General features: G+C 48.9%; 1 protein-coding gene across 10 annotated transcripts in view; it reads left to right on the forward strand.

The window, feature by feature from the left end:
- Nucleotides 1-918: 918 nt before the first annotated feature.
- TMEM94 (transmembrane protein 94) overlaps nucleotides 919-24237 on the forward strand; it is a 46319-nt gene continuing 23000 nt past the window's right edge. For 6 of the 10 annotated variants that reach the window (XM_026456791.1, XM_026456794.1, XM_026456792.1 and 3 more), the window contains exons 1-2: nucleotides 928-1087; nucleotides 17933-18062. In XM_026456791.1, the coding sequence (XP_026312576.1) occupies nucleotides 18039-18062 (24 nt within the window). In that variant the 5' untranslated portion in view covers nucleotides 928-1087; nucleotides 17933-18038. Of the gene's footprint in view, nucleotides 1088-17927; nucleotides 18063-24237 lie in introns of those variants that run through there. The other 4 variants (XM_026456796.1, XM_026456800.1, XM_026456797.1 and 1 more) reach the window with 2 other exon arrangements.

Here is a 24237-nt window from a genome sequence, read left to right on the forward strand (position 1 = left end):
GAAAAAGATTTGGACCTATTTGCAAAGGTGAACTATAGATTTTTGTGTGCAGGGTAGTGACATGATTCCAACAGTGTTTTAGGCAACAGCTAAACTGGGTCATACAAGATTAGGTACTAAAATGCCATTTTCTTGTCCAGCTGAGAAAGGGATTTTAATTACGTAATTAAATTCATGGATGTGGGAAAGGGTTCTTACTTCACAGGGCCAAGCTCAGCTCTTTCTCAATTTTATAAACAAGTTTTGTTTGTGTTTTTGTTTTTTTAAACAAGCCTTCCAGACTTAGATCTCTGGGAAACGAGAAGTAAATACTGACACAGGCTTGCTTTGTTTTCCCAAGAGGGGTCTACCAGGAGATTTCTCTAATTACCTAGAAAAAAAAAAAAAATTAACTTGTTTTTCGCTTAGATTTCAGCCGAGCTGGAAGGGGCAGAGAGAATTGCAGTATTGCCTTAGATTTTCTAGCTTCGGTGTGGACGCAATATTCGTCCTGAGGGAGTCCCTCCAAGGCCTCTCGGAGCAGGGAGCCTCCAGGCATTTGTTTCCAGCAACAAGGAGGGAGCTTAGAAGAATTTAAGAGAGGCGGGGAGCTCTGCAAAGGGCTTATTTAAAAAAAAAAAAAGGGGGGGGGGGGGGGGGGCGGGGGGGGGGGGCGTGCCGCCTATCTTTTTAGAATAATTCCATAGGAAAACGAATCGAAGCTAAAGCCGTGCCCTCTGGTCAGGGCTACTGGACTAGAAAGTGCCTGAGCATTACGCCCAGGAAAGGACAGTTGCTTTTCACTCTCCCGGTCGCATCACTCTGCACCTAATTCCGCCAGGCTCTCAGAGGGGCGGTTGCAGCTACAGCCTGGCACGCCGCGTAGCCAATAAGAAGCCACAATTCACCCTCATTCTCAAATTCTGACCAATCGGTGGCCTGAACTTTAGCTCTCTGCCAGGCGCCTCTGTTGTCCGGAACGGAGGCAAGCCCCCTTAGAGTTGCCAGTAACGGACATGGCTGCGGCCCCCGGAGGAGGGGACGTGAAGTGAGGAGGGGGCTGGGAGGGGAGAGGACGCGGGCGAGCAAGACCGGCCCCGTGGCCCCGGTAAGTACGAGAAGGCCCGTGGCCCGAAAGTGGGGAACAAGGGGGCGTGGGGCTCGGCCTTGCGCGTCCTTTGGATTCTTGGTCAAGGAAAGGGGAGTCTGGGGTCTGCACCCAGAGAACGGCCTCAGGGGATGCCTCCTGAGGGGGAGTCCAGGGACTGGCTCTGGTCTCAAGCTCTTGACCATTGCCTTCCCCCGAGTCTTCAGACTCTTGCTGTCGGCCCTGGATTGGTCCATTGTGGGGTCTCTCGCCAGAAATAAAGCCTCTCGCCAACAAAGAATCCCTGCCCCAGGTCTGTCGTGCCCGGGCCCTGGCCCAGAGGGCTCCCAGCGCCGACGCCCTGAGTATTTATTTCGAGGCCCCTGGAAGTCCTCATACCCCGACCCAAATAAAGACCGTTGTGCCGCCTGCGCGCGCTCTCCGCAGCCGCCCGGGGTCCTCGCGCCGCCGTCCCCAGCTGGATGGAGCCGGCCGAGGGGCTCCTGGCAGCCCTCCCTGATCTTGCAGTTTGGAGCGTGCTTTCTTTTCCTTCCGCCTTTCCAGAAGCGTTTTCAGGCTCCTCAGAAGCAACCATAGGCTCACCATCCATGGCATCGGATAAAGTGATTCCTGTGCAATGCCCTGGATCCTGTGCCGCACACCCCTGGAGCCCAGGTCTCCCGGTTCCTAGCATGCCACGATGCGGCCCCTGCCCGCTGCCCAGCGCCAGATGCAAGCAAAGCCCCGCTCTTTCATTGGTGTGTCACCGCAGGCTGCACTTTGGCATTGCCTTGGTCACGTGCTGCTACATCCCACCCTCTCTCCTGAGTTTTTCGGTGGCTCTTGAGGGAAAAAAGGAGGGCGCTCGTTATGGAATCTGTTTTCCTTCTGGTGTGTGGGTGTATGCATTGGAGAGAAGGATCGTTTTCTCATGATTTATCCAAGATGCTCAGCTTTAGTGACATAGTTGTTATTCCACAGGTAACCTTGGAAGATGGAAGCAGGGAGGGGGCAGTTTTAATATTTTTATTTTGCAGATGTGGAGATTGTTCAGAGAGGCAAGGCCAGGGTCACCTAGAGCCAAACTAGAATCCGAAAGTCCAAGGGTGTTGAGTTCTTTATCCGCTAGAGCCAGTTGTTTCCTAGGTGTGACCTGAGGAAATCTAGTTCCCTGACTCCCCTGAGCCTTTTGCAGGGTGGCTCTGGGCACTAAAAGTGATGGGCATTAAAAGTCGGATCCTCCTATGCTTCCTGGCAATTACTAGGGTCTTCATGCCTGGTTTGCATTCATTAATTTTAAGAAGGCAGCAGGTAGTCCTCTGGCGGACTACTTGTATTAATATTTATTGTTGTCTCTGTCTATATTGGGGGCATAAATTATTTCAGTGATTCTCAGGGCAGCGACAGGCAGAGTAGGAGGAAGGTGTGCCTCTTCCTTGTTTTTTGGGAACCATTATAGTGTCATTAGAGATGTTATTCACAGGAACGCATTGCATACAGGAACAGCGTGGAGGCAGAAAAAGATTGAGAGCCATTGAGGAGAGAAGAAATGGCACTGTGGTATCTCTTTATAGTACTTTTGGCAAAAGAAGAGCTGATCTTGGTATTCTAAAGAGGTGGTTAAAAAAATGTTAGATCCTGAAGCAGAACTAAAATAATACAAATAAATAAAAAAATTTAAAGCAATGGCATTAGTAAAGTTCAAAAGAGTCAAAATAATGCCTGTAATCCCAGCACTTTGGGAGGCTGATGTGGGAGGATTGCTTGAGCCCAGGAGTTTGAGATCAACCTGGGTAACACAGTGACAAGAAAACCAAAAAATTAGCTGGGCATGGTGGCACATACCTGTGTTCCCAGCTCCTTGGGAGGTGGAGGCCAGAGGATCGCTTGAGTCCAGAAGGTCGAGGCTGCAGTGAGCTGTGATCATGCCGCTGCACTCACTCCAGCCTGGGCAACAGAGCAAGACTCTGTCTCCGAAGAAAAAAAAAAGAGTCATGGAATCAAAAAGTTTGCAAATCACTGTAAAGATCAGAGCACATTAAAATGTAGACTATGGTTAACCCTAGAACAGGAGACAGCACATTCAGATAAAATCCTCAAAACATTGCAAGTCTTAGCTGCTATGTTAGCTCTAACTTCCTTGCTCACTGGTTCTCTTTGTCAAAACGGCAAACAGGAAAACTGGTGGATACTGTGGAGTAGTGCACTGACCAGGGAGGTGAAATACAAACCATCCTCTTCATCATCAGCCCCCAAATAATGGAGAGTTAACTGCCCTTGAACCCCCAGACCACCACACCCCTTGTTTGTGGTGACTTGACATCAGATGAGACTGGGAAAGCTAGGCCTGGACAGTGAAATGGAAGAGAACAGAAACCCCGTGACGTTTCTCTTTTGAGAAGTTGCTAGGGAGTGCCAGCTGCTAGTGCCGAAGAACCAGCCTTTTGGAAACCTTAACTCCTGTAGAAACTAATGAGAATTGAAGGTTGTGATCATCCACTTCATCCCTGCTGCTCTCTCCCTAAGTTGGGCTTGAGAAACAGTTTCCACAGGAGAGGGAGGGGTCCTAATGTAAATACTACCTACACCCAAGGCTTTATGTATTTAGCTTAATCTGATGAATCAAGTTGAACTCTTATATAGCAGTCCAAGCCTGAATGCCACAAAGCCTTTAAGTCCGTTCCTGGTGTTCAAGTGAGAAGCTTCTGGGTCAGGCTTGGCACCGGTTGGTAAATATGTATCAATATTTCTTTTTTTCTTTTCTTTTTTTTTTTTGAGATGGAGTCTTGCTCTGTCACCCGGGCTAGAGTGCAGTGGCACAATCTCAGCTCACTGCAAACTCCGCCTCCCGGGTTCCCGCCATTCTCCTGCCTCAGCCTCCCCAGTAGCTGGGACTACAGGCGCCCGCCACCTCGCCCGGCTAGTTTTTTGTATTTTTTAGTAGAGACGGGGTTTCACCGTGTTAGCCAGGATGGTCTCGATCTCCTGATCTCGTGACCCACCCGTCTCGGCCTCCCAAAGTGCTGGATTACAGGCTTGAGCCACCGCGCCCGGCCAATATTTCTTATCTTATTATTGTGTTAGTGTTGTTTTTACGATGGTGCCTTTCTTTACCAAAATGATAGGATTTAAAAATATTGTTTAAAGCCCGTTTCCAGACAGGCCTGGATTTGTTTATAGCAGCACAGGTGAACTAGAGGGTAGGCCATGGCTGAAACAGGAATGCTTTTCTTCCGAGCAGACCCGCCAGCCAGAATGTGCGGTTTGGTGATCAGGGGTTTGTGTAATAATAAGCTTTGCCTGTGGCTGCTGAGATGGTAGTAAACAGGATGGGTCACATGGCATGACAAGTAGTTTAAGGGCCAGATTTAGACACTGATGGCCTGCGTAAGGAAGAGAAACCACACACTGCTTGCTTTGGGTTTCTCTAGCTCCGAAGGCCAGAAGTGATGGGAGAGGGGTGAGGGGTGTCAGAGAGAAGAACCTTGAAAGGCTTAGAGTGGTATTTGAGGAACCAGAAATTTTAGTGTACTATAATTAAATGAACCCAATTTTCATAACTTCAAGGGCTTCTTGAAAAGGAGGTTCATGGTACCAGTCTTGCTTGGTAGGGAAGTGAACAGAAAAATACTGGGAAACACTTTAAAAAGATGTATGCTGGAGAAAGACTCAAAGGTGTACTCAAAGAGCGTAAACCTTCATTACGTTGGCATGAAAGCCAAGTGGGGAATATTGCTTAGCTATAAGGCAGAGCCTATTGCAAAATCAGAATCAGGAGTTGTTGATTTTTCTTTTTTTTGAGACAGAACTTGCTCTGTAGCCCATGTTGGAGTGCAGTGGTGTGATTATGGCTTACTGCAGCCTTGATCTCCAGACCTCAGGTGATCCTCCCACCTTAGTCCCCTGAGTAGCTGGGACCACAGGCACATCCTACCACACCTGGCTAATTTTTGTATTTTTTTTTTTTTTTTTTTTGAGACGGAGTCTTGTTCTGTCGCTCAGGCTGGAGTGCAGTGGCGTGATCTCGGCTCACTGCAAGCTGTGCCGCCTCCTGGGTTCATGCCATTCTCCTGCCTCAGCCTCCCGAGAAGCTGGAACTACAGGCGCCCGCCACCACGCCCAGCTAATTTTTTTGTATTTTTAGTAGAGACGGGGTTTCGCCGTGTTCGCCAGGATGGTCTCGATCTCCTCACCTCGTGATGCACCCGCCTCGGCCTCCCAAAGTGCTGGGATTACAGGTGTGAGCCACCGCGCCCGGCCAATTTTTGTACTTTTTATAGAGATGGGTTCTTGCCCTGTTTGCCCAGGCTGGTCTCAAACTCCTGTGCTCAAGGGATCTGCCTGCCTTGGCCTCCCAAAGTGCTGGAGTTACAGATATGAGCCACCGTGCCCTGCCAGAAGTTGCTGAATTTTTAAAATTATGGAAAAAAATACACAGTATAATATTTTCCATTATAACCAGTTCTGTGGCATTAAGTACATTTGCATTGTTGTGCAACCCTCATCACCATCCCTTTCCAGAACGTTCTTATTTTCCCAAACTGAAACTCTGTTCCCGTTAAACATTTAACTCCCCATTTCTCCCTGCTCCCAACCCCTGGCAACCATCTTTCTACTTTCTGTCTCTGTGATTTTGACTGTTTTAGAAACCTCATATAAGAGGAATCATACAACATTTGTCCTTTTGCGATTGGCTGTTGTTTTGTTTTGTTTTGAGACAGAGTTTTGCTCTATCCAAGGCTGGAATGCAGTGGTGTGATCTCAACTTACTGCAATCTCTGCCTCCCAGGTACAAGCAATTCTCCTGTCTTAGCCTCCTGAGTAGCTGGGATTACAGGTGCACACCACCGCGCCTGGCTAATTTTTGTATTTTTAGTAGAGCCAGGGTTTCACCATGTTGGCCAGGCTGATCTCGAACTCCTGACCCCAGGTGATCCACCTGCATCAGCCTCCCAAAGTGCTGGGATTACAGGCGTGAGCCACCACGTCCAGCCTGAAGTTGCTGATCTTTTAAAGATATATTGAATACATTCACATGATTTGAAAATCAAAAGGCACAAAAGTATATGTATGCAAGGGCAGGAAAAAGTATAAAAAAGAATTTTTAAAAAAAAGCGTCTATAGTAAAAATTCTCCTTCCTGCTCCCAACCATTCCCTAGCCACTCAGTTCCAATTTATTAATTTTTCCTTTTGTGGGTTATGCTTTTGGTATTGAATCTAAGAAATGTGACTCACAGTAGGCCGGGCGCAGTGGCTCGCGCCTGTAATCCCAGCACTTTGGGAGGCCGAGGTGGGTGGGTCACGAGGTCAGGAGATCGAGACCATCCTGGCTAACACGGTGAAACCCCATCTCTATTAAATATTAGCCGGGTGTGGTGGCAGGTGCCTGCAGTCCCAGCTACTTGGGAGGCTGAGGCAGGAGAATGGCCTGAACCCAGGAGGCGGAGCTTGCAGTGAGGCGAGATCATGCCACTGCACTCCAGCCTGGAGACAGAGCAAGACTCCATCTCAAAAAAGAAAAAAAAAAAAAAAAGAAATGTAACCCACAGTCACAAAGACTTTTTCCTATCTCCTATATAAGTTTTACCATTTTACATTTAGATCTATGATCCATTTTGAGTTAATTTTTGTATATGGTACAAGTAATATTTCCAAGTTCTTTTTTTTTTTTTTTTTGCATGTGAATATTTAATTGTTCAGCACCATTTGTTGAAAAGACTATCCTGTCTCCACTGAATTGCCTTTCATCTTTCTCAAAAGTCAATTAAACATATATTCCTGGATCTATTTCTGTCTGGTACTCTCTAATGCCAGACTATAATACGACATTGCTTTATCATTGTTGTTGTTGTTTTGAGACAGAGTCTCGCTCTGTTGCCTAGGCTGGAGTGCAGTGGTGCGATCTCAGCTCACTGCAACCTCCACCTCCTGGGTTCAGGAGGGATCCTCCTGCCTTGCCTCCGAGTAGCTGGAATTACAGGTGCACACTACTATGCCCGGCTAATTTTTTTGTATTTGCAGTAGAGACAGGGTTTCACCAGGTTGGCCAGGCTGGTCTTGAACTCCTGACCTCAAGTGATCTGCCTGCCTTGGCGTCCCAAAGTGCTGGGATTACAGGCGTGAGCTACCGTGCCTGGCTCCACATTGCTTTAATTACTGTAGCTTTATAAGGCTTGAAGTTAGGTGGTGAAAGTCTTCCAATTTTGTTATTTTGGCATAGTCTGATTTGAATGTCTTTTTTTTTTTTTTTTTTTTTTTTGAGATGGAATCTTGCTCCATCGCCTGGCTGGAGTGTAGTGGTGAGATCTCGGCTCACTGCAACCTCTGCCTCCTGGGCTCAAGCAATTCTCTTGCCTAAGTCTCCTAAGTAGCTGGGAGTACAGGCACGGGTCACCAGGCCCGGCTGATTTTTGTTTTTTTGTGTGTTTTTTTGTTTGTTTGTTTTGAGACGGAATCTCTGTTGCCTAGGCTGGAGTGCAGTGGCATGATGTGGGCTCACTGCAAGCTCCACCTCCTGGGTTCATGCCATTCTCCTGCCTCAGCCTCCTGAGTAGCTGGGACTACAGGCGCCTGCTACCATGCCCGGCTAGTTTTTTGTATTTTTAGTAGAGACGGGGTTTCACCGTGTTAGCCAGGATGGTCTCATCTCCTGACCTCGTGATCCGCCCACCTTGGCCTCCCAAAGTGCCGGGATTACAGGCCTGAGCCACCGCGCCTGGCCGATTTTTGTGTTTTTAGTAGAGACGGGATTTCATCATACTGGCCGGGATGGTCTCGATCTCTTGACCTCTTGATCCACCCGCCTCTACCTCCCAAAGTGCTGGTATTACAGGCGTGAGCCACCGTACCCACCACACCTGGCCTGAATGTCTTTTTTTTTTTTTTTTTTTTTTTTTGAGACGGAGTCTCGCTCTCTCGGCCGGGCTGTAGTGCAGTGGCGCGATCTCAGCTCACTGCAAGCTCCACTTGCCGGGTTTACGCCATTCTCCTGCCTCAGCCTCCCGAGTAGCTGAGACTGCTGGCGCCCGCCACCTCGCCCGGCTAGTTTTTTGTATTTTTTAGTAGAGACGGGGTTTCACAGTGTTAGCCAGGATAGTCTCGATCTCCTGACCTCGTGATCCGCCCGTCTCGGCCTCCCAAAGTGCTGGGATTACAGGCTTGAGCCACCGCGCCCGGCCCTGAATGTCTCTTATATGCAGAGTTGAGCGTCTCTGCATATGAAGAAATTTGGATTTCTTGGTTTCACATTCTCTCAGGGTTTGAACTGTCTTCCTAACCTCTACCTCATGTATTAATTATCTCCATAACTTCTCAGCCTCTGCTTGGTTCCCTCTAGTGGTGGGGAGCTCATTGCTTCACAGGGCAGCCTGTTCCATTTTTAAAAATACACAGTTTGGCCAGGGCGGTGGCTCAAGCCTGTAATCCCAGCACTTTGGGAGGCCGAGATGGGATCACGAGGTCAGGAGATCGAGACCATCCTGGCTAACATGGTGAAACCCCATCTCTACTAAAAAATACAAAAAAACTAGCCGGGCGAGGTGGCGGGCGCCTGTAGTCCCAGCTACTCGGGAGGCTGAGGCAGGAGAATGGCATAAAAACCTGGGAGGCAGAGCTTGCAGTGAGCTGAGATCCGACCACTGCACTCCAGCCTGGGTGACAGAGCGAGACTCCATCTCAAAAAAAAAAAAAAAAAAAAAAAAATTAAAAATACACAGTTCTAAGGCTGGCCATGGTGGCTCACACCTGTAATCCCAGCACTCTGGGAGGCCGAGATGGGAAAATCGCTTCAAGACAAGCCTGGTTAACATAGTGAGACCCCATCTCTCTCTCTCTATATATATTTTTTAAAAAAAGAAAAATATAAGTTCTAGGCTTGACTCAGTGGCTCACATCTGTAATTCCAGCAGTTTGGGAGGCTGAGGTGGGAGGATTTGCTTGAGCCCCAGAGTTCTAGACCAGTCTGGGCAACATAGCAAGACCTTGTTTCTACAAAAAAAAAAAAACAAAAAAAAAAACAGCTGGTCATGGTGGCATGTGTCTGTGGTCCCAGCTGCTCGGGAGGCTGAAGTGGAAAGATTGAGCCCAGGAGTTTGAGACTGCAGTTCCAGTGAGCCATGATCGTGCCACTGCACTCCAGCCTGGGCAGCAGAATGAGAACCTGTCTCCAAAAGAAAAAAAGGAAAATATATATATATATACACACACACAGTTTAAACTATATAAAAAGATACTGTACATTTTAAGTCAGTCTAGCTCTTATAGCATCCTAGTTCCTGTTTCGGGGCCTCCCAGAGTAAGCCTGACCCTTCTCACTGCTTATAGCCATGATACCTTTCTAGCCCTGCTTGCACCCAAAATGTGTTTTTGGTGTACTGGCTAAGCATCTTCAGTTCTTTCTGCCATTTCTCATGTCTTGGTTTCTCCAACCTAGTTGCTGCTCTCTGAAGGCCTTCCAGTTTTGTTAGTGTCCTTAAAGTGTGTGATGTACAACTGAACAAAATATTCCAGGTGTTCTCTGATATGTACAGAAATCAGACTTCCTCATTTCTTGTTAGGGACACGGGATATCTGTTAATGCAGCCTAAATGTGAATGAACTTTGAGTGAGCACACACTCATATTGAAATTGCATTAATTAAGCCATTTGTGGTAGTTTTATACAGTAGTTTTTGAACCTAAGTGCAGTACTTAATATTTTTTCCAGTTAAACTGAACCCATTTGATTTGGCCCATCGCTTCAGCCTGTTGAGAGCTTCTTGGATTTTGATGTTGATCTCCTTTCCAGGTTTATGCTCTCCAAGAATTTGATTAGCATACCATCTGTTTCCTCACCCAAGTCATTGATAAAAATATTGACTATAATGCCACCAAGGATAGAATCCTACAGCTTGCTATTAAAAACTTCCCTCCAGCTTAACACAGATCTATCAATTAGTACCCTGTGGGCACAACCATTAAACTGAATACAAATCCACCAAACTGCATTTTTGGTGTGTTGGGCATGGCTAGCGTACAAGCACAGCTAATGAAATTTGTCCTTGAAGGGATTAGGACAGCCAACTCCTCATCTTGCCCTCAATCTGAGCCTCGGGCTCCCACTTAGTTCTTTTTTTTTTTTTTTTGGAGACAGAGTCTTGCTCTCTCGCCCAGGCTGGTGTTCAGTGGCACGATCTCGGCTCACTGCAAGCTCCGCCTCCCGGGTTCATGCCATTCTCCTGCCTCAGCCTCCCGAGTAGCTGGGACTACAGGTGCCCGCCACCACGCCCGGCTAATTTTTTGTATTTTTAGTAGAGATGTGGTTTCACCATGTTAGCCAGGATAGTCTCTATCTCCTGACCTCGTGATCCGCCCACCTTGGCCCCCCAAAGTGCTGGGATTACAGGCATGAGCCACCGCGCCCAGCCCTTAGTTCTTTTTGACCTTGTTTCTGAGCTTGGCAGCAGGAAGTATCCACCCCTTTGTTTTCATGGCTACTATTGCCACCTTTGTCTAGATACTTGGCATGGCAAACCAAGATTATCGTCATTTTCTTCTAACTCTTCTGCCTAAAATTTCTTTCCTTTTCCCTCTGATCCATGTTCTACCCTCTTAAAATACTGCTAACAGCCTGGGTGACATAGACCCTGCCTCCAGAAAAAAAATTGTCAGGCGTAGCAGCACATACGGGAGGCTGAGGTGGGAGGATCGCTTGAGCCTGGGAAGTTGAGGTGCAATGAGCTGTGATCGCACCACCGTACTCCAGCCTGGGCAATAGGGTGAGACTCTGTCTCAAAAAAACAAATCTTTGGCCTACTCAGAAACCCACACTCTTCAGTGACTCCTCAGAGCCTCTCCATTTTGGCCCCTTATCCCTGTGTATTTTTTCATTTTCTTTCTTTCTTTTTTTTTGAGACGGAGTTTTGCTCTTGTTGCCCAGACTGGAGTGCAATGGCGTGATCTTGGCTCACTGCAACCTCCGCCTCCTGGGTTCAAGCGATTCTCCTGCCTCAGCCTCCCAAGTAGCTGGGACTACAGGCGTGCACCACCACGCCCGGCTGATTTTTATATTTGTAGTGGAGACAGGGTTTCTCCATGTTGGTCAGTCTGGTCGCGAACTCCCGACCTCAGGGGATCCGCCCACCTTGGCTTCCCAAAGTGCTGGGATTCCAGGGATGAGCCATTGCACCTGGCTCTTTTTGTTGTTGTTGTTAGAGACAAGGCTTGTTCCGTTTGAGACCAGGCTGGAGTGCAGTGGCGTGATCATAGCTCCCTGCAGCCTTGAACTCCTGGTCTCAAGATCCTCCTGCCTCAGCCATATTCTCAGTCTTTTTCATTTTAGTCATTCTGATGGCAAGATCCTCCTGCCTCAGCCATATTCTCAGTCTTTCATTTTAGTCATTCTGATGGGTGTATAGTGGTCTTTCATTGTGGTTTTAAATTTTTTTGTAAGACAGGGTCTTGCTATGTTGCCCAGGCTAGTCTCCAACTCTTGGCCTCAAGTCATCCTCCCCCATCAGCCTCCCAAAGTGCTGAAATTATAGGCTTGAGCCACCATGCCCGGCCTTCTCATTGTGGTTTTAATTTTTGTTTCCCTAATGATTAATGTTGTTGACTATCTTTTCATACTCATATTGGCTGTTTGTATATCTTGTGAAAAGTCTGTTCAAATCTCTGCCTGTTTGTTTGTTTGTTTGTTTGTTTTATTTATTTATTAAGACAAGATCTCAGTTTGTTGCCCAGGCTGGAGTGCAGTGGTGAGATCATGGCTCACTGCAACCTCCAACTCTTGAGCTCAAGTGATCCTCCTGCCTCAGCCTCCCAAGTATCTAGGACTGCAGATGTGTGCCACCATGCCTGGCTGAAATCTTTGCTCATTTTAAAATTGGGTCGTTGGTCTTGTTACTGAGCCGTAAGAATCATATATATATATATAAAATAATTTTTTTTTTAATCCCAAACACTTCAAAACTACTTTTGCTTTTTGAGACGTGATTTTGCTATGTTGCTCAGGCTAGACTCAAATTCTTGGCCTCAAGTGATCTGTCTGCCTCAGCCTCCCAAAGTGCTAGGATTACAGGCATGAGCTACTATGCCCAGCCTCAATTTCTTTATGGCACTTTTTGAAGAGTGGAAATTTTTTTTATTTTTATGGAACAATTTATCGGTTGTTTTCTTTTATTTATTTGTTTGTTTTTTAGAGGCAGGGTCTCACTCTGTTGCATAGACTGTAGTGAAGTGGCACAATCATAGTTCACTGTAACCTTGAACTCCTGGGCTCAAGTGATTCCCCTACCTCAGCCTCTCAAGTAGTTAGGACTACAGGCGTGCTCCACCAGACCTGGCTAAAGTTGCTTTCTTTGATGGTTTATGTTTTTTGTGTTTTAAGAAATCTTTGCTTACCCCAAGTTACAAAGATTCCTGTCCCCACCCCTCCTGCATATTTTCTTCTGGAAGTGTTACAGTTGTAACCTTTATGTTTAGATGTGTGATCCATTTTAAGTTAATTTTTGTATATGGTATGAAGTAAGGGTCAATGTGTGTGAATCTAGTGCTGGACGCTCCGTTCTGTCCCATTGATTTGTTTGCCTCTCCTTGTGTCAGCACCACATGTTTTGATTACTGTAGCTATATGTTAAATCTTCAAATCAGGTAGTGTAAGTCCTCAGAATTTGTTTCTCTTTTCAAAATTGTTTTGCCTATTCTAGGTTCTTTATCTTTCCATACAAATTTTAGAATCAGCTTGCCAATTTCTATGGAAGTCCCAGCTGGGACTTTGATTAAGATTGTATTGAGAGGCTGGGCGCGGTGGCTCACACTTGTAATCCCAGCACTTTGGGAGGCTGAGGCAGGTGGATCACCTGGGGTCAGGAGTTCAAGACCAGCCTGGCCAACATGATGAAACCCCATCTCTACTAAAAATACAAAAAATTAGCCAGGCATGGTGGTGGGCACCTATAATCCCAGCTACTCGGGAGGCTGATGAGGCAGGAGAATCACTTGAACCCAGGAGGCAAAGGTTGCAGTGAGCTGAGATTGTGCCATTGCATTGCAGCCTGGGCAACGAGAAGGGGAATAAAAAAAAAAGATTGTATTAAATCTATAAATCAGGGGATAATTGTCATCTTAATACTGAGCCTTCCAATCCATAAACATTGTATATTTCCCCATTTATTTAAGTCTTCTTTAATTTTTCTCAGCAGTGTACAGGTCTTACATATATTTTTATTAGAATAATTTCTAGGTTTTTTTTTTTTTTTTTTTTGAGATTGAGTTTTGTTCTTGTCACCCAGGCTGGAGTGCAATGGCGTGATCTCGGCTCACTGCCTCCGGGGTTCAAGTGATTCTCCTGCCTCAGCCTCCCAAGTAACTGGGACTACAGGCACCCACAACCACGCCTAGCTAATTTTTGTATTTTTAGTAGAGTTGGGGTTTCACCATGTTGGCCAGGCTGGTGTGGAACTCCTGTCCTCAGGTGATCCACCCACCTCAGACTCCCAAAGTGCTGGGATTACAGGTGTGAGCCACCGCGCCCGGCCATGCTGTTTTTATACTGTTATAAATGATACTAAAATTTTTATTTTCTGATATTTGATTATAGTATATAGAAATAGGCCAGGCCCGGTGGCTCAAGCCTGTAATCCCAGCACTTTGGGAGGCCGAGACAGGAGGATCATGAAGTCAGGAGATCGAGACCATCCTGGCTAACACGGTGAAACCCCATCTCTACTAAAAAAAAATCAAAAAAACGAGCCAGGCGAGGTGGCAGGCACCTGTAGTCCCAGCTACTCAGCAGGCTGAGGCAGGAGAATGGTGAAAACCCGGGAGGCGGAGCTTGCAGTGAGCTGAGATCCGGCCACTGCACTCCAGCCTGGGCAGCAGAGCGAGACTCCATCTCAGAAAAAAAAAAAAAAAAAAAAAGAAATATATTTATATTTTGTATTTTGACCTTATATCCTACAACTTTGCACCCTTATTTGTTTTAGTATCTTATTTGTAGATTCCTTAGTATTTTCTCCATATACAGTTGATCTTGTCTTCTGCAAATAAAGAGATTCTTTCCCATCATTATGCCATCCATTTCTTTTTCTTCCACCTTGCTTTTGAGTCCTTATTCTTCACCTAAGTGGCACTTGGTTCATGTTTTTTGCTTGCTGCTGATAGTAATGGCAGTTGTTTATTGAGTACCTACTATATGTCAAATATTATACTAGATCCCCGGCATATACTATTTTTCATAATTCTACAGCTCCTCTGTGAAATAGGTATTGTCATTTCCATTCTATGAACAAAGAGGCTCAGAGGGGCAAATAATTTGTCAAGGTCACTGGCGTTCAAGACAAGCTGGAGCTGGGATTTGAACCCAGGGATTTGAACCCAGGGATATTTGGCTTTGAATCCTGTGCTTGTTTTCACAATGGACTAGGAGCAGAACTGGCCCTTTAAGGACCCAGCTACTGGTTTCAGATCAGACAGTTAAGAATGGCTGTCTCCCAGAATCCCATGTATGGAATGATGGGAAAACAGAGACTCTTAGAAAAATGTCCTGTTCCTGGCTGCCCTCTCTGTACTGCTGTGGTTCCAGCTGGCCACAGAGTGATTTTGCTTTTCTAGCGTTGGCAGAAGGAGTTAACAGGCACAGTCCCCATCTGGCTCCTGGTGCTTTTCCCTGTGTGGCAACGATCTCATCCAGCCCCTGCTGGGATGGGGTGTCATGGGGACCTCGAGCTGCCATCGTAAACAGGACTGGGGCAGCCTGAGTCAGACAGTGGCCTTGGGGAGGAGTGGCTTTGGTCCCTCAGGATTCCATTTCAGTTGGCTGCCAAAGACTGAATGTCACTGCATTGCAAGGCCACTTCCAGCATCCCTATCTGTATCTGAGCCTTTGAGGCTGGCTCTATTTTCAAAAGCAGGGGTGGGACAGACTTGGTTGCCCAGCCTGGGGCACCAGCATGGGTGCCACCTTGAGAGGAACTGGAAGGGGTTTTGGAGTGGAGTTGGCGGTAGAACTGGGGCCTTCTGGTTGGGTCCTCCGGACACAGCTTTTATTGTTTCTTGACAGCTTTTTTCTGGGTCAGTTCTCCTGGGTTTCTGCCTGGCACCCCTTGACAAGGCTTGCTGCTGGCCCCCAAAAAACTGTCCTAGTCAGTAGGTTAGTGCTTTCTCCAAGAGGAGTAGCTTGGCATCAAACCAGAATGCTCAGTGTCACTCTTTCCTCAAACACACCCTGGTCTGAGATCACTAGAGTTGTGATGGCTGCCAGGACGGGAGGGTGAGGGCTGGTGAGGGCAGGTGGGGAGGTAGAGCTAACCTCATTTTCCAGGTAAGCAGCCCGCTTTTGTCAGACCTGTTGTCAAATTGGGCTGCCACTGCGTTCTGGGGACGCAGTGGACGTCCACCCTGCTGCTGTCCCAGCTGCCCGCTGATTATCCAACTTGCATATCTAGATTTCACTTGATGTTAAGGCTAACCTTAACCCTAAATTTTTTTTTTTTTTTTTTTTTTTTTGAGACCAAGTCTCACTCTGTCGCCCGATTGGAGTGCAGTGGCGTAATCTCAACTCACTGCAACTTCTGTCTCCTAGGTTCAAGTGATTCTCCTGCCTCAGCCTCCTGAGTAACTGGGATTATAGGTGCCCACCACCATGCCTGGCTAATTTTTGTATTTTTAGTAGAGATGGGGTTTCACCATGTTGGCCAGGTTGCTCTGGAACTCCTGACCTCAAGTGATCTGCCTGTCTTGGCCTCCCAAAGTGCTGGGATTACAGGCGTGAGCCACTGTGCTCGGCCTTAACCCTAAATTTTTAAAATGCTGGCTGGGTGCAGTGGCTCATGCCTGAAATCCCAGCACTTTGGGAGGCTGAGGCAGGCAGATCACTTGAGGTCAGGAGTTCATGACCAGCCTGGGCAACATAGCAAGACCCAATCTCTACCAAAAAAGTAGTAATAATAAAAATGCCAATAAACCCTTTGGGAGGCTGAGGTGGGTGGATCACCTGAGGTTGGGAGTTTGAGACCAGCCTGACCAACAATGGTGAAACCCCGTCTCTGCTAAAAGTACAAAAATTAGCTGGGCGTGGTGGCACATGCCTGTAATCCTAGCTACTCAGGAGTCTGAGGCAGGAGAATCGCTTGAACCTGGGAGGCAGAGGTTGCAGTGAGCTGAGATCATGCCATTGCGCTCTATCCTGGGCAATAAGAGTGAAACTCCGTCTCAAACAAACAAAAAAAATGCCAATACACCAAGGCTTTTCCTGCATGCGGTAATTCAGTGATAAACAGAGTACATATGGAACAAAACACAGTGTGCCTTTGAAAATGAAGATTGAGGCTGGGCATAGTGATTCATGCCTGTAGCCTGTAGTCGCAGAACTTTAAGAGGCTGAGGTGGGGAGCATTGCTTGAGTCTAGGAGGTTAAGACCAACCTGGGCAACACAGCAAGACCCCTTCTCCACACAGAATTAAAAAAAAAAATAATAGGCTGGGCGTGGTGACTCATGCCTGTAATCCCAGCACTTTGAGAGGCTGAGGCAGGTGGATCACTTGAGGTCAGGAGTTCAAGACCAGCCTGACCAACACGGTGAAACCCTGTCTCAATTAAAAATACAAAAATTAGCCGGGGATGCTAGTGCACGCCTGTAATCCCAGCTACTTGAGAGGCTGAGACAGGAGAGTCACTTGAGCCCAGGAGGTGGAGACTGCAGTAAGCAAAGTCCAGCCTGGGCAAGAGAGCGAAACTCCATCTCAAAATAATAATACTAATAATAAAGAAAATGGCCGGGTGCAGTGGCTCACGCCTGCAATCCCAGCACTTTGGGAGGCCAAGGCGGGCGGATCATGAGGTCAGGAGATCGAGACCATCCTGGCTAACACGGTGAAACCTTGTCTCTACTAAAAATACAAAAAATTAGCATGGCGTGGTGGCAGGCACCTGTGGTCCTAGCTACTCAGGAGGCTGAGGCAGCAGAGGCGTGAACCTGGGAAGCGGAGCTTGCAGTGAGCCGAGATTGTGCCACTGCACTCCCGCCTGGGTGACACAGTGAGACTCCATCTCAAGAAAAAAAAAAAAAAAAGGAAAATGAAGGCCGGGCACAGTGGCTCATGCCTGTAATCCCAGCACTTTGGGAGTCTGAGATGGGTGGATCACGAGGTCAGGAGTTCAAGACCAGCCTGACCAAAATGGTGAAACCCCATCTTTACTAAAAATACAAAAATTAGCCGGGCGTGGCGGCGGGTGCCTGTAATCCCAGCTACTCAGGAGGCTGAGGCAGGGAATTGCTTGAACCCAGGAGGTGGAGGTTGCAGTGAGCCAAGATCGGACCACAGCACTCCAGCCTAGGTGACAGAGCGAGACTCTGTCTCCAAAAAAAAAAAAAGAAAGAAAGAAAATGAAGGGTAAAAGAGAGAGAGTTTGTACCCCTCCAGAATCCTCTCTGTGGCCCTCTCCCTCCTGGGCTCAGAGAGTGGAATTCATCCAGAGCTGACTGCTGCTCGACGGGGCTAACCCCATCTGTTGGTCAGTGAGTCCCGTTCTTTTCCACATACCATGCTGTGGTTTAGATACTGTTATGTTGGGAGGCTGAGGCGGGAAGATCAGGAGTTTGAGACCAGCCTGGCTAACATGGCAAAACCCTGTCTCTACTGAAAAATACAATATTAGCTGGGCATGGTGACACACACCTATAATCCCAGCTACTTTGAAGCTGAAGCAAGAGAATTGCTTGAACCCAAGAGACAGAGTTTGTAGTGAGCGGAGATCTTGCCACTGCACTCCAGCCTGGGCAACAGAGCGAGACTCCGTCTCAAAAAAAAAAAAACCAGATACTGTTGTGTTTCACAGTAGCTGCCTATTCTAGCAACCTGAGTGATTTCTTTCTTCTTTTTCCCCAGATGTTGGGACCGTGACAGACTCACCGGGGTTTGTACATGCTGGGGAGGAGACTTCCTTTTGGGGGTGACCACATTCATCTGGGCATGCCTGCAGCACTCTTGGCCCATGGACCTGAAGGAGAAGCACCTGGTAGGCCATATTCTATTGCCTTATAGGTATTGTCTGTGTGTCTCTGTTGAACTCTCCCTTCTTGTTTTTGCCTGGGAGGTCCTTAACTGGCGGCTTTAAGCAAAAGTTGAGGGAGGAGGCATGGCTCTGAGTCTTGGGAGATGCAACTGTGACCTCTCGGCTGAAAAGCACAGACTCATGGAGCTATGAATAAAGGATGAAGGTGGACCTATTAACCGCATGGGACTAGGGTTTCTGATTTAGGTTGGCTCCAAGCCAGTCTTCCACTTCTTGCCCAGGGGTGTGTAATTTAGTTTGTTTGCCCTTTGCTAGGGCGATGTCCTAACCTGCTGAGCCGTGCTGAGGGCTGTTGGGCACCCTCTCTGTGGTTAGGGAAGAGCTCCCCAATCAGACTCCAAACACAGCTGCCTAATCAGCTGGTGGGGAGCAGCCAGGTGGCCCAGGCCATCCATAAAATCGGCCTTCTCCTCCCAGCCTGGCTTGGCCCAGCTTCCATGTATACCATCTTTGGATGGAGGTAGAGTTGTCAATCAGAAAACTCTTCTCCCTTGACAAAGGCTGCCCCAGAGGAAGTCCTTTTGTCTCTTGCCTAGCTTCTGCCACACCTTCCTAATAGATTCTTTCTGTCTCTGCTCATCAACCTCCACATGGCTGCCACAAAACTGGTCAGTGGTTCCACACCACCTACTTAACCTTTAGTGTGTACAGAGCCCTCCAGAATCCTGCTCCTGCCCATGCATTTGGTGTTCCTAGCCTCCCTGCTTTGACTTTAGCTCTAGTAATTACCTCTAAAACGCTTCCCACCCCTTTTCCTGGAAACTTCTGTTCTTCCTTCAAGACCCAGTTTTGGTATCATCTTCTCCACTTAAGTCTTCCTTCCTTCCAGAGGTCCTTCCTTTCAGCATTCATAGTACCTCCACCATTGTACTCACTATTCTATTGAAATAACTCATCTCTTCCATTCATCTCAATATCCCTAGCTCACAGCACCGAGCCTGGCATGTAGCAAGGGCTTAGTACATACTTATTGACCTGAACTTCTGAATAGTGATCTTCCTTCCAGGGAGATCTTGGGAAGGTCTGGAGAGGGGGCTGTGGTCTCACTCCCTGGGCCTGTGCTGGCACTGGGCTGGCTGACTGCTTCCTGTTCAGCTCCAGGAGCTGTGCAATAGGCTTCTGGAATTGAACTTGAAGCAGATGTGCTTGGCCTCCTGTTCACAGCCACCTCTGGGTGCTCAGCAGATATCCACCCTAGCAGTGATTGGCACAGATGGAAAGCTACACTTGCCTCTCTCCTAGCTGGGAATAAGATCAGAAGGTGTCTTGGAGGAGTAGGCTTTGGAGGGGCTGGCATAGTGGTGATTGATGGTAAGAGGGTCGTCCCCTGCAAACAGCCGCAAGCGTTCTGCGCTGCTCAGTTCCAAGGAGCACATCCCCAGAGGCTCTGCTGTTACGTAATGCGGTGGCCTGCCCGGGTAAGGCTGAATGCCCCCAAAACAGAGGATGGTATTGTCTTCTGGTTCCAGCCAGAACCACTGAACACTAGTGCCTAGTGTATGGGAGAAATAAAGTTCTGTATCGAGGGGCTGGTTTCTCTCTCCAGCCTGAGGGAGAAGACTCGAGGACCCAGCTGGATAGTTCTCAGGGGCCATTTTTCCTGGAGGGTTTCTCTTTGTCCTCCTTCTCTTTCTGGATAGGTGAGCCCTGACCTGGAAAGCATCGTCAGTCATCACTGGCAGTCACCATACTATGGAATGGCAGCTTTGGGTTGGCAGAGCTTTAGGCACCAGGGAGGTGGCCCCTGGCTTAGAGAGGCTTATTGTCTAGTAGAGGAAGTGATAGTACAAACAGGCTGGGCACAGTGGCTCACGTCTGTAATCTCAGCACTTTGGGAGGCCGAGGTAGGCAGATCATTTGAGACCAGGGGTTCGAGACCTGCCTGGCCAACATGGTAAAACCCCGTCTCTACTAAAAATACAAAAATTAGCTGGGTGTGGTGGCGCGTGCCACTAATCCCAGCTACTTGGGAGGCTGAGGCAGGAGAATCGCTTGAACCCAGGAGGCAGAGGTTGCAGTGAGCAGAGATTGAACTACTGCACTCCAGCCTGGGCAACAGAACAAGACTCTGTCTCAAAACAACAACAAACAAAATGGATAGTACAAGCAGTAAAGTAATAGGACCTAGTAGGGCCTCTAGCTGAGGTAACTTGTGAATTGTATAAATGGACTTATAAAGATGATCTCAGCCGGGTACGGTGTTTCATGCCTGTAATCCCAGCACTTTGGGAGGCCGAGGCAGGTGGATCACCTGAGGTCAGGAGTTTGAGACCAGCCTGGCCAACATGGTGAAACCCTGTCTCTACTAAAAATACAAAAATTAGCCGGGCATGGTAGTGTGTGCCTGTAATCCCAGCTATTTGGGAGGCTGGGGCAGGAGAATCTCTTGAACCCAGGAGGCGGAGGTTGCAGTGAGCCAAGATTGGGATCACACCACTGCACTCCAGCCTGGGGGACAGAGCAGAATCTCTAAAAAAAAAAAAAAAAACAGATCAGAAGGTGTCTTGGAGGAGTAGGCTTTGCAGGGGCTGGCATAGTGGTCATTGATGGTAAGAGGGTCGTCCCCTGGCTTAGCCCACGAGCGGTTTGGCTCAGAGATAATTCTCTGCTTCTGATCCATCAGTTCTGTCTCCTTCAAAGCCCTCACCCCTGTCCCCAGTCCTCCAGCCCACAGTGGCCCTGCTGTAGCAGTGACAGCCTGGGTTCCTGCTGCTTGGGTGCAGGGCTCCCTTCTCCATTTGCTGAGGTAGGCAGCGTAGGAAGGGAGGCAGGGCCCAGAGAGGGCTGCACTGGGGTCTGCACAGCAGGTAGGCTAGTCCCTGTGTGCTATTCTTTCTGGGGCCTGTCACATAGAAGGGACAGTGTTTGCGGACTTGTAGCTCCCACCCAAGCAGCGCCTCAGGAACAGGAGAGAGGGGACAGGAGTCTTTCTCTTTGGCTACAGCCAGACTGCAGAGCAGCAGCATCCTCGCAGTGGCTGGCATGGAAGCTGACCCCCACTGCCAACCTTTCCTGCTCTCCATGGAGTCTTCCTGTTCTTAACCTCTGGACCGCCTGGGCCCTCCCTTCTGTTCTCACTCAGCACTCTGTTTGGGGGCTCCACAGGGAGCTGCGCTCATGAAAGGGAATGGGGAGGCTGGCTTGGGCTGCTGAGGCTCCTTCTTCCCTGCAGCTTGAGATGGTGTCGTCTAGGAAACGGAGGGCCCTGGAGAAACATGCTCAGGCTCCAGCTCACACTCTCCAGCTCTGGAACCTGTGAGACTGTTTCCTCTCCCCTAGGGTGTATAACCCCATTATAAGGATGGCTTTAGGCAGAGAAGTGTCCCATCCACTCCTCATGACTTGGCCCCTCCTTCACCCAGGGTGTCTGTGCTGTGAGCATCCCGTATGTCAAACTCGCGGTCCCTGAATGATGCCCCTGGAGCCACGACTGACTTAGGCTCTGCCTGATGCTCTGGCACGTGCTGAGGCAGGAGCTCCAGGTATCTGGCCTCCTCTCTGCCTCAGGGATGCAGGGCCTGGGCATTCCTGGGCAGCCTCATGGGCCCAGCAGCACTTGGGCAGGTGTGTCTGAATGTATTGGGGCATCACTGGCTGCTGGCCCAGCTCTTCCCTGCGTGGCTGTTAGGGTGTCCATGCTACCCGGCAGGAAGGTGTTGGAGTCTTCAGAGGCCTTTTGGGCTGGCTCTTCCCTCCCTACTGGATCCTTCCTTCTACCAGCTGCCTGGCCTTGGGCTTTGCCTTCCAAGAAGTCACTGCTTGAGTCTTCTCAGAGGCCAGTCCATCCCGTCCCCCTCCACACAGGATGTGCTGCTATTAATAACCCACAAGTCCCCCCTCCCCTCCTTCCTGCAGCTGTAACTATGGAAAGGGCTGTTGGCTTGGCTCCGTGCTGGGGAGTCGTCATGTGATTTGGAGGGTTCTTGTGGATGATGGGCTCACCCAGTGACTTGGGGACAAAGGACAGGTAGTTTGGGAAGAGAGCTGGGATTTGTGTGTCCCAGGGTTCCCCTTGATACTGGCAGTAGTCTTCCGGTTTCTGGGACAGGGGCAGTTTCTCCTCCATCTGTCCCTCTGTCTGTCCATATCCTAGCTGCACGGTGCCCCTCAGCTCACCCCGCAGTGGCCTCCTCTGAAGAGCAGGCCAAGCTCCTGCATCTGGCAGCATATCGGACAAACTTTCTCTTCTCAATGCTCCTGTTTCCTCCCTCCTTCTCTTTCCTCTCCTCCCCTCCCTCCCGCCCTTCCAGGGCTGCTGCCTCCTCCTCCCTCCCTGAATCTGCAGCGTGACTAGAAATAGGCTGAATTAATCAGCAGATTGAAGCTCTGCTCTGCTGCGCCGATTCTCCGCAGCACCCTGCTCCTTGCTCACACACTCTCAGCTGTCTCCATCTCTTCTCTCCTCTTCTCGCTCTCTCTCTTCACCCTCCCCACTTTGAGGGAGGTGTTGGAAGTTCTTGCAGCTGACTGCTTGTGGCTCAGGCTCTGGCCCATGCTCTTTAAGCAGGCAGAGCTATGGATGCCCCATCAGGGCAAAGGCAACAAAGTGAGTATGCTAGCGGGGCTTTTATGCTTCTGTTTAAAATGCTGTGTTCTCTGCTTTGTGTGGGAGTCTTTGGGTTAGCGGTTGCTGTGAGCGTCCTGAAGACAATGCAAAATGGGAGGCTGCTTGAATGAGCATGGGTAGCCGGGACCTGGGAAGGGGACTGGGAATGAGAGCCAGAAGGTCAGTGTGCCTGGGGACCTGCCAGCCAGGTGCCCGAGTCATCCAGAGCAGGACTGGACCCAAGCCTCCCAGGGGATACCCTGCCAAGGCATGTGAGGACCTGGGTTTCCATGCACAGGTGACAGTAGCTCAGGGCCAGGATGCCATCCCTCCTCAGGGCCAATGAAGGCATTTTGAAGGCACAATGAAGAACCACGTGGGGAACTAAGACAAGAGCCAACAGGGTGGGGAAGATTTTTTCCTAGGTCCTGATGGCTACAGGAGGTGGGGAAGAATGTGGGTGAAAGTGTTAAGGTCAGCATGAGCCAGGAAGAGGAGGAAGCAGCTCCGCTCGAGGCTCTGATTTGCCTGGCTGCAGACAGAGTCCATCTGTGTCTGGCTCAACTCAGAAGACTGTGTAGTGGCTGAATCTCTGCTTCCGTGATTCGGGCATTGTGTGGAGTCCAGCTTTGTGTCCCTTCCATACCTGCACTGACGACAATAGTGGGGACCCAGAGAGGGGGCCAGGCTTGAGATGGAGTTTCACTATGTTGTCCAGGCTGGTCTCGAACTCCTGGGCTCAAGCGATCCACCCGCCTCGGCCTCCCAAAGTGTTGGGGTTACAGGCATGAGCCATCATGCCCAGCCAGCCAGTTCTAATTAGTAGTTATCTGCTATTGTCAAGGCTGAAGGTCAAAGTCTAAATTCATAACCTGTCTACCTGAGCCTAGGGGACCTTGATTCTGTTGCTCCTGAGATAGCTGGAGTAGAAAGGAGAGCAGCTGCTGTGCCCAGAATACCATGCAGGAGCTCTGAAAGGGGACAGGGCGGCCGGGTACAGTGGCTTATACCTGAATTCCCAGCACTTTGGGAGGCCGAGGTGAGCGGATCACGAGGTCAGCAGTTCGAGGCCAGCCTGGCCAACATAGTGAAACCCTGTCTTTACTAAAAATACAAAACTTAGCTGGACGTGGTGGCGCACGCCTTTAGTCCCAGCTACTGTGGAGGCTGAGGCAGGAGAATCGCTTGAACCCAGGAGGTGGAGGTTGTGGTGAGCCATTGCGCCACTGCACTCCAGCCTGGGCGACAGAGCGAGACTCCATCTTTTTTTTCTTTTTTCTTTTTTTTTTGAGATGGAGTCTTGCTCTGTCACCCAGGCTGGAGTGCAGTGGTGCAATCTTGGCTCACTGCAAGCTCCGCCTTCTGGGTTTATGCCATTTTCCTGCCTCAGCCTCCCAAGTAGCTGGGAATACAGGCGCCTGCCACAATGCCTGGCTAATTTTTTGTATTTTTAGTAGAGATGGGGTTTCACTGTGTGAGCCAGGATGGTCTCGATCTCCTGACCTCGTGATCTGCCTGTCTCAACCTCCCAAAGTGCTGGGATTACAGGCGTGAGCCACCGAACCTGGCCAA

Source organism: Piliocolobus tephrosceles, chromosome 16 (genome assembly GCF_002776525.5).
Source record: "Piliocolobus tephrosceles isolate RC106 chromosome 16, ASM277652v3, whole genome shotgun sequence".
Classification (NCBI taxonomy): domain Eukaryota; kingdom Metazoa; phylum Chordata; class Mammalia; order Primates; family Cercopithecidae; genus Piliocolobus; species Piliocolobus tephrosceles.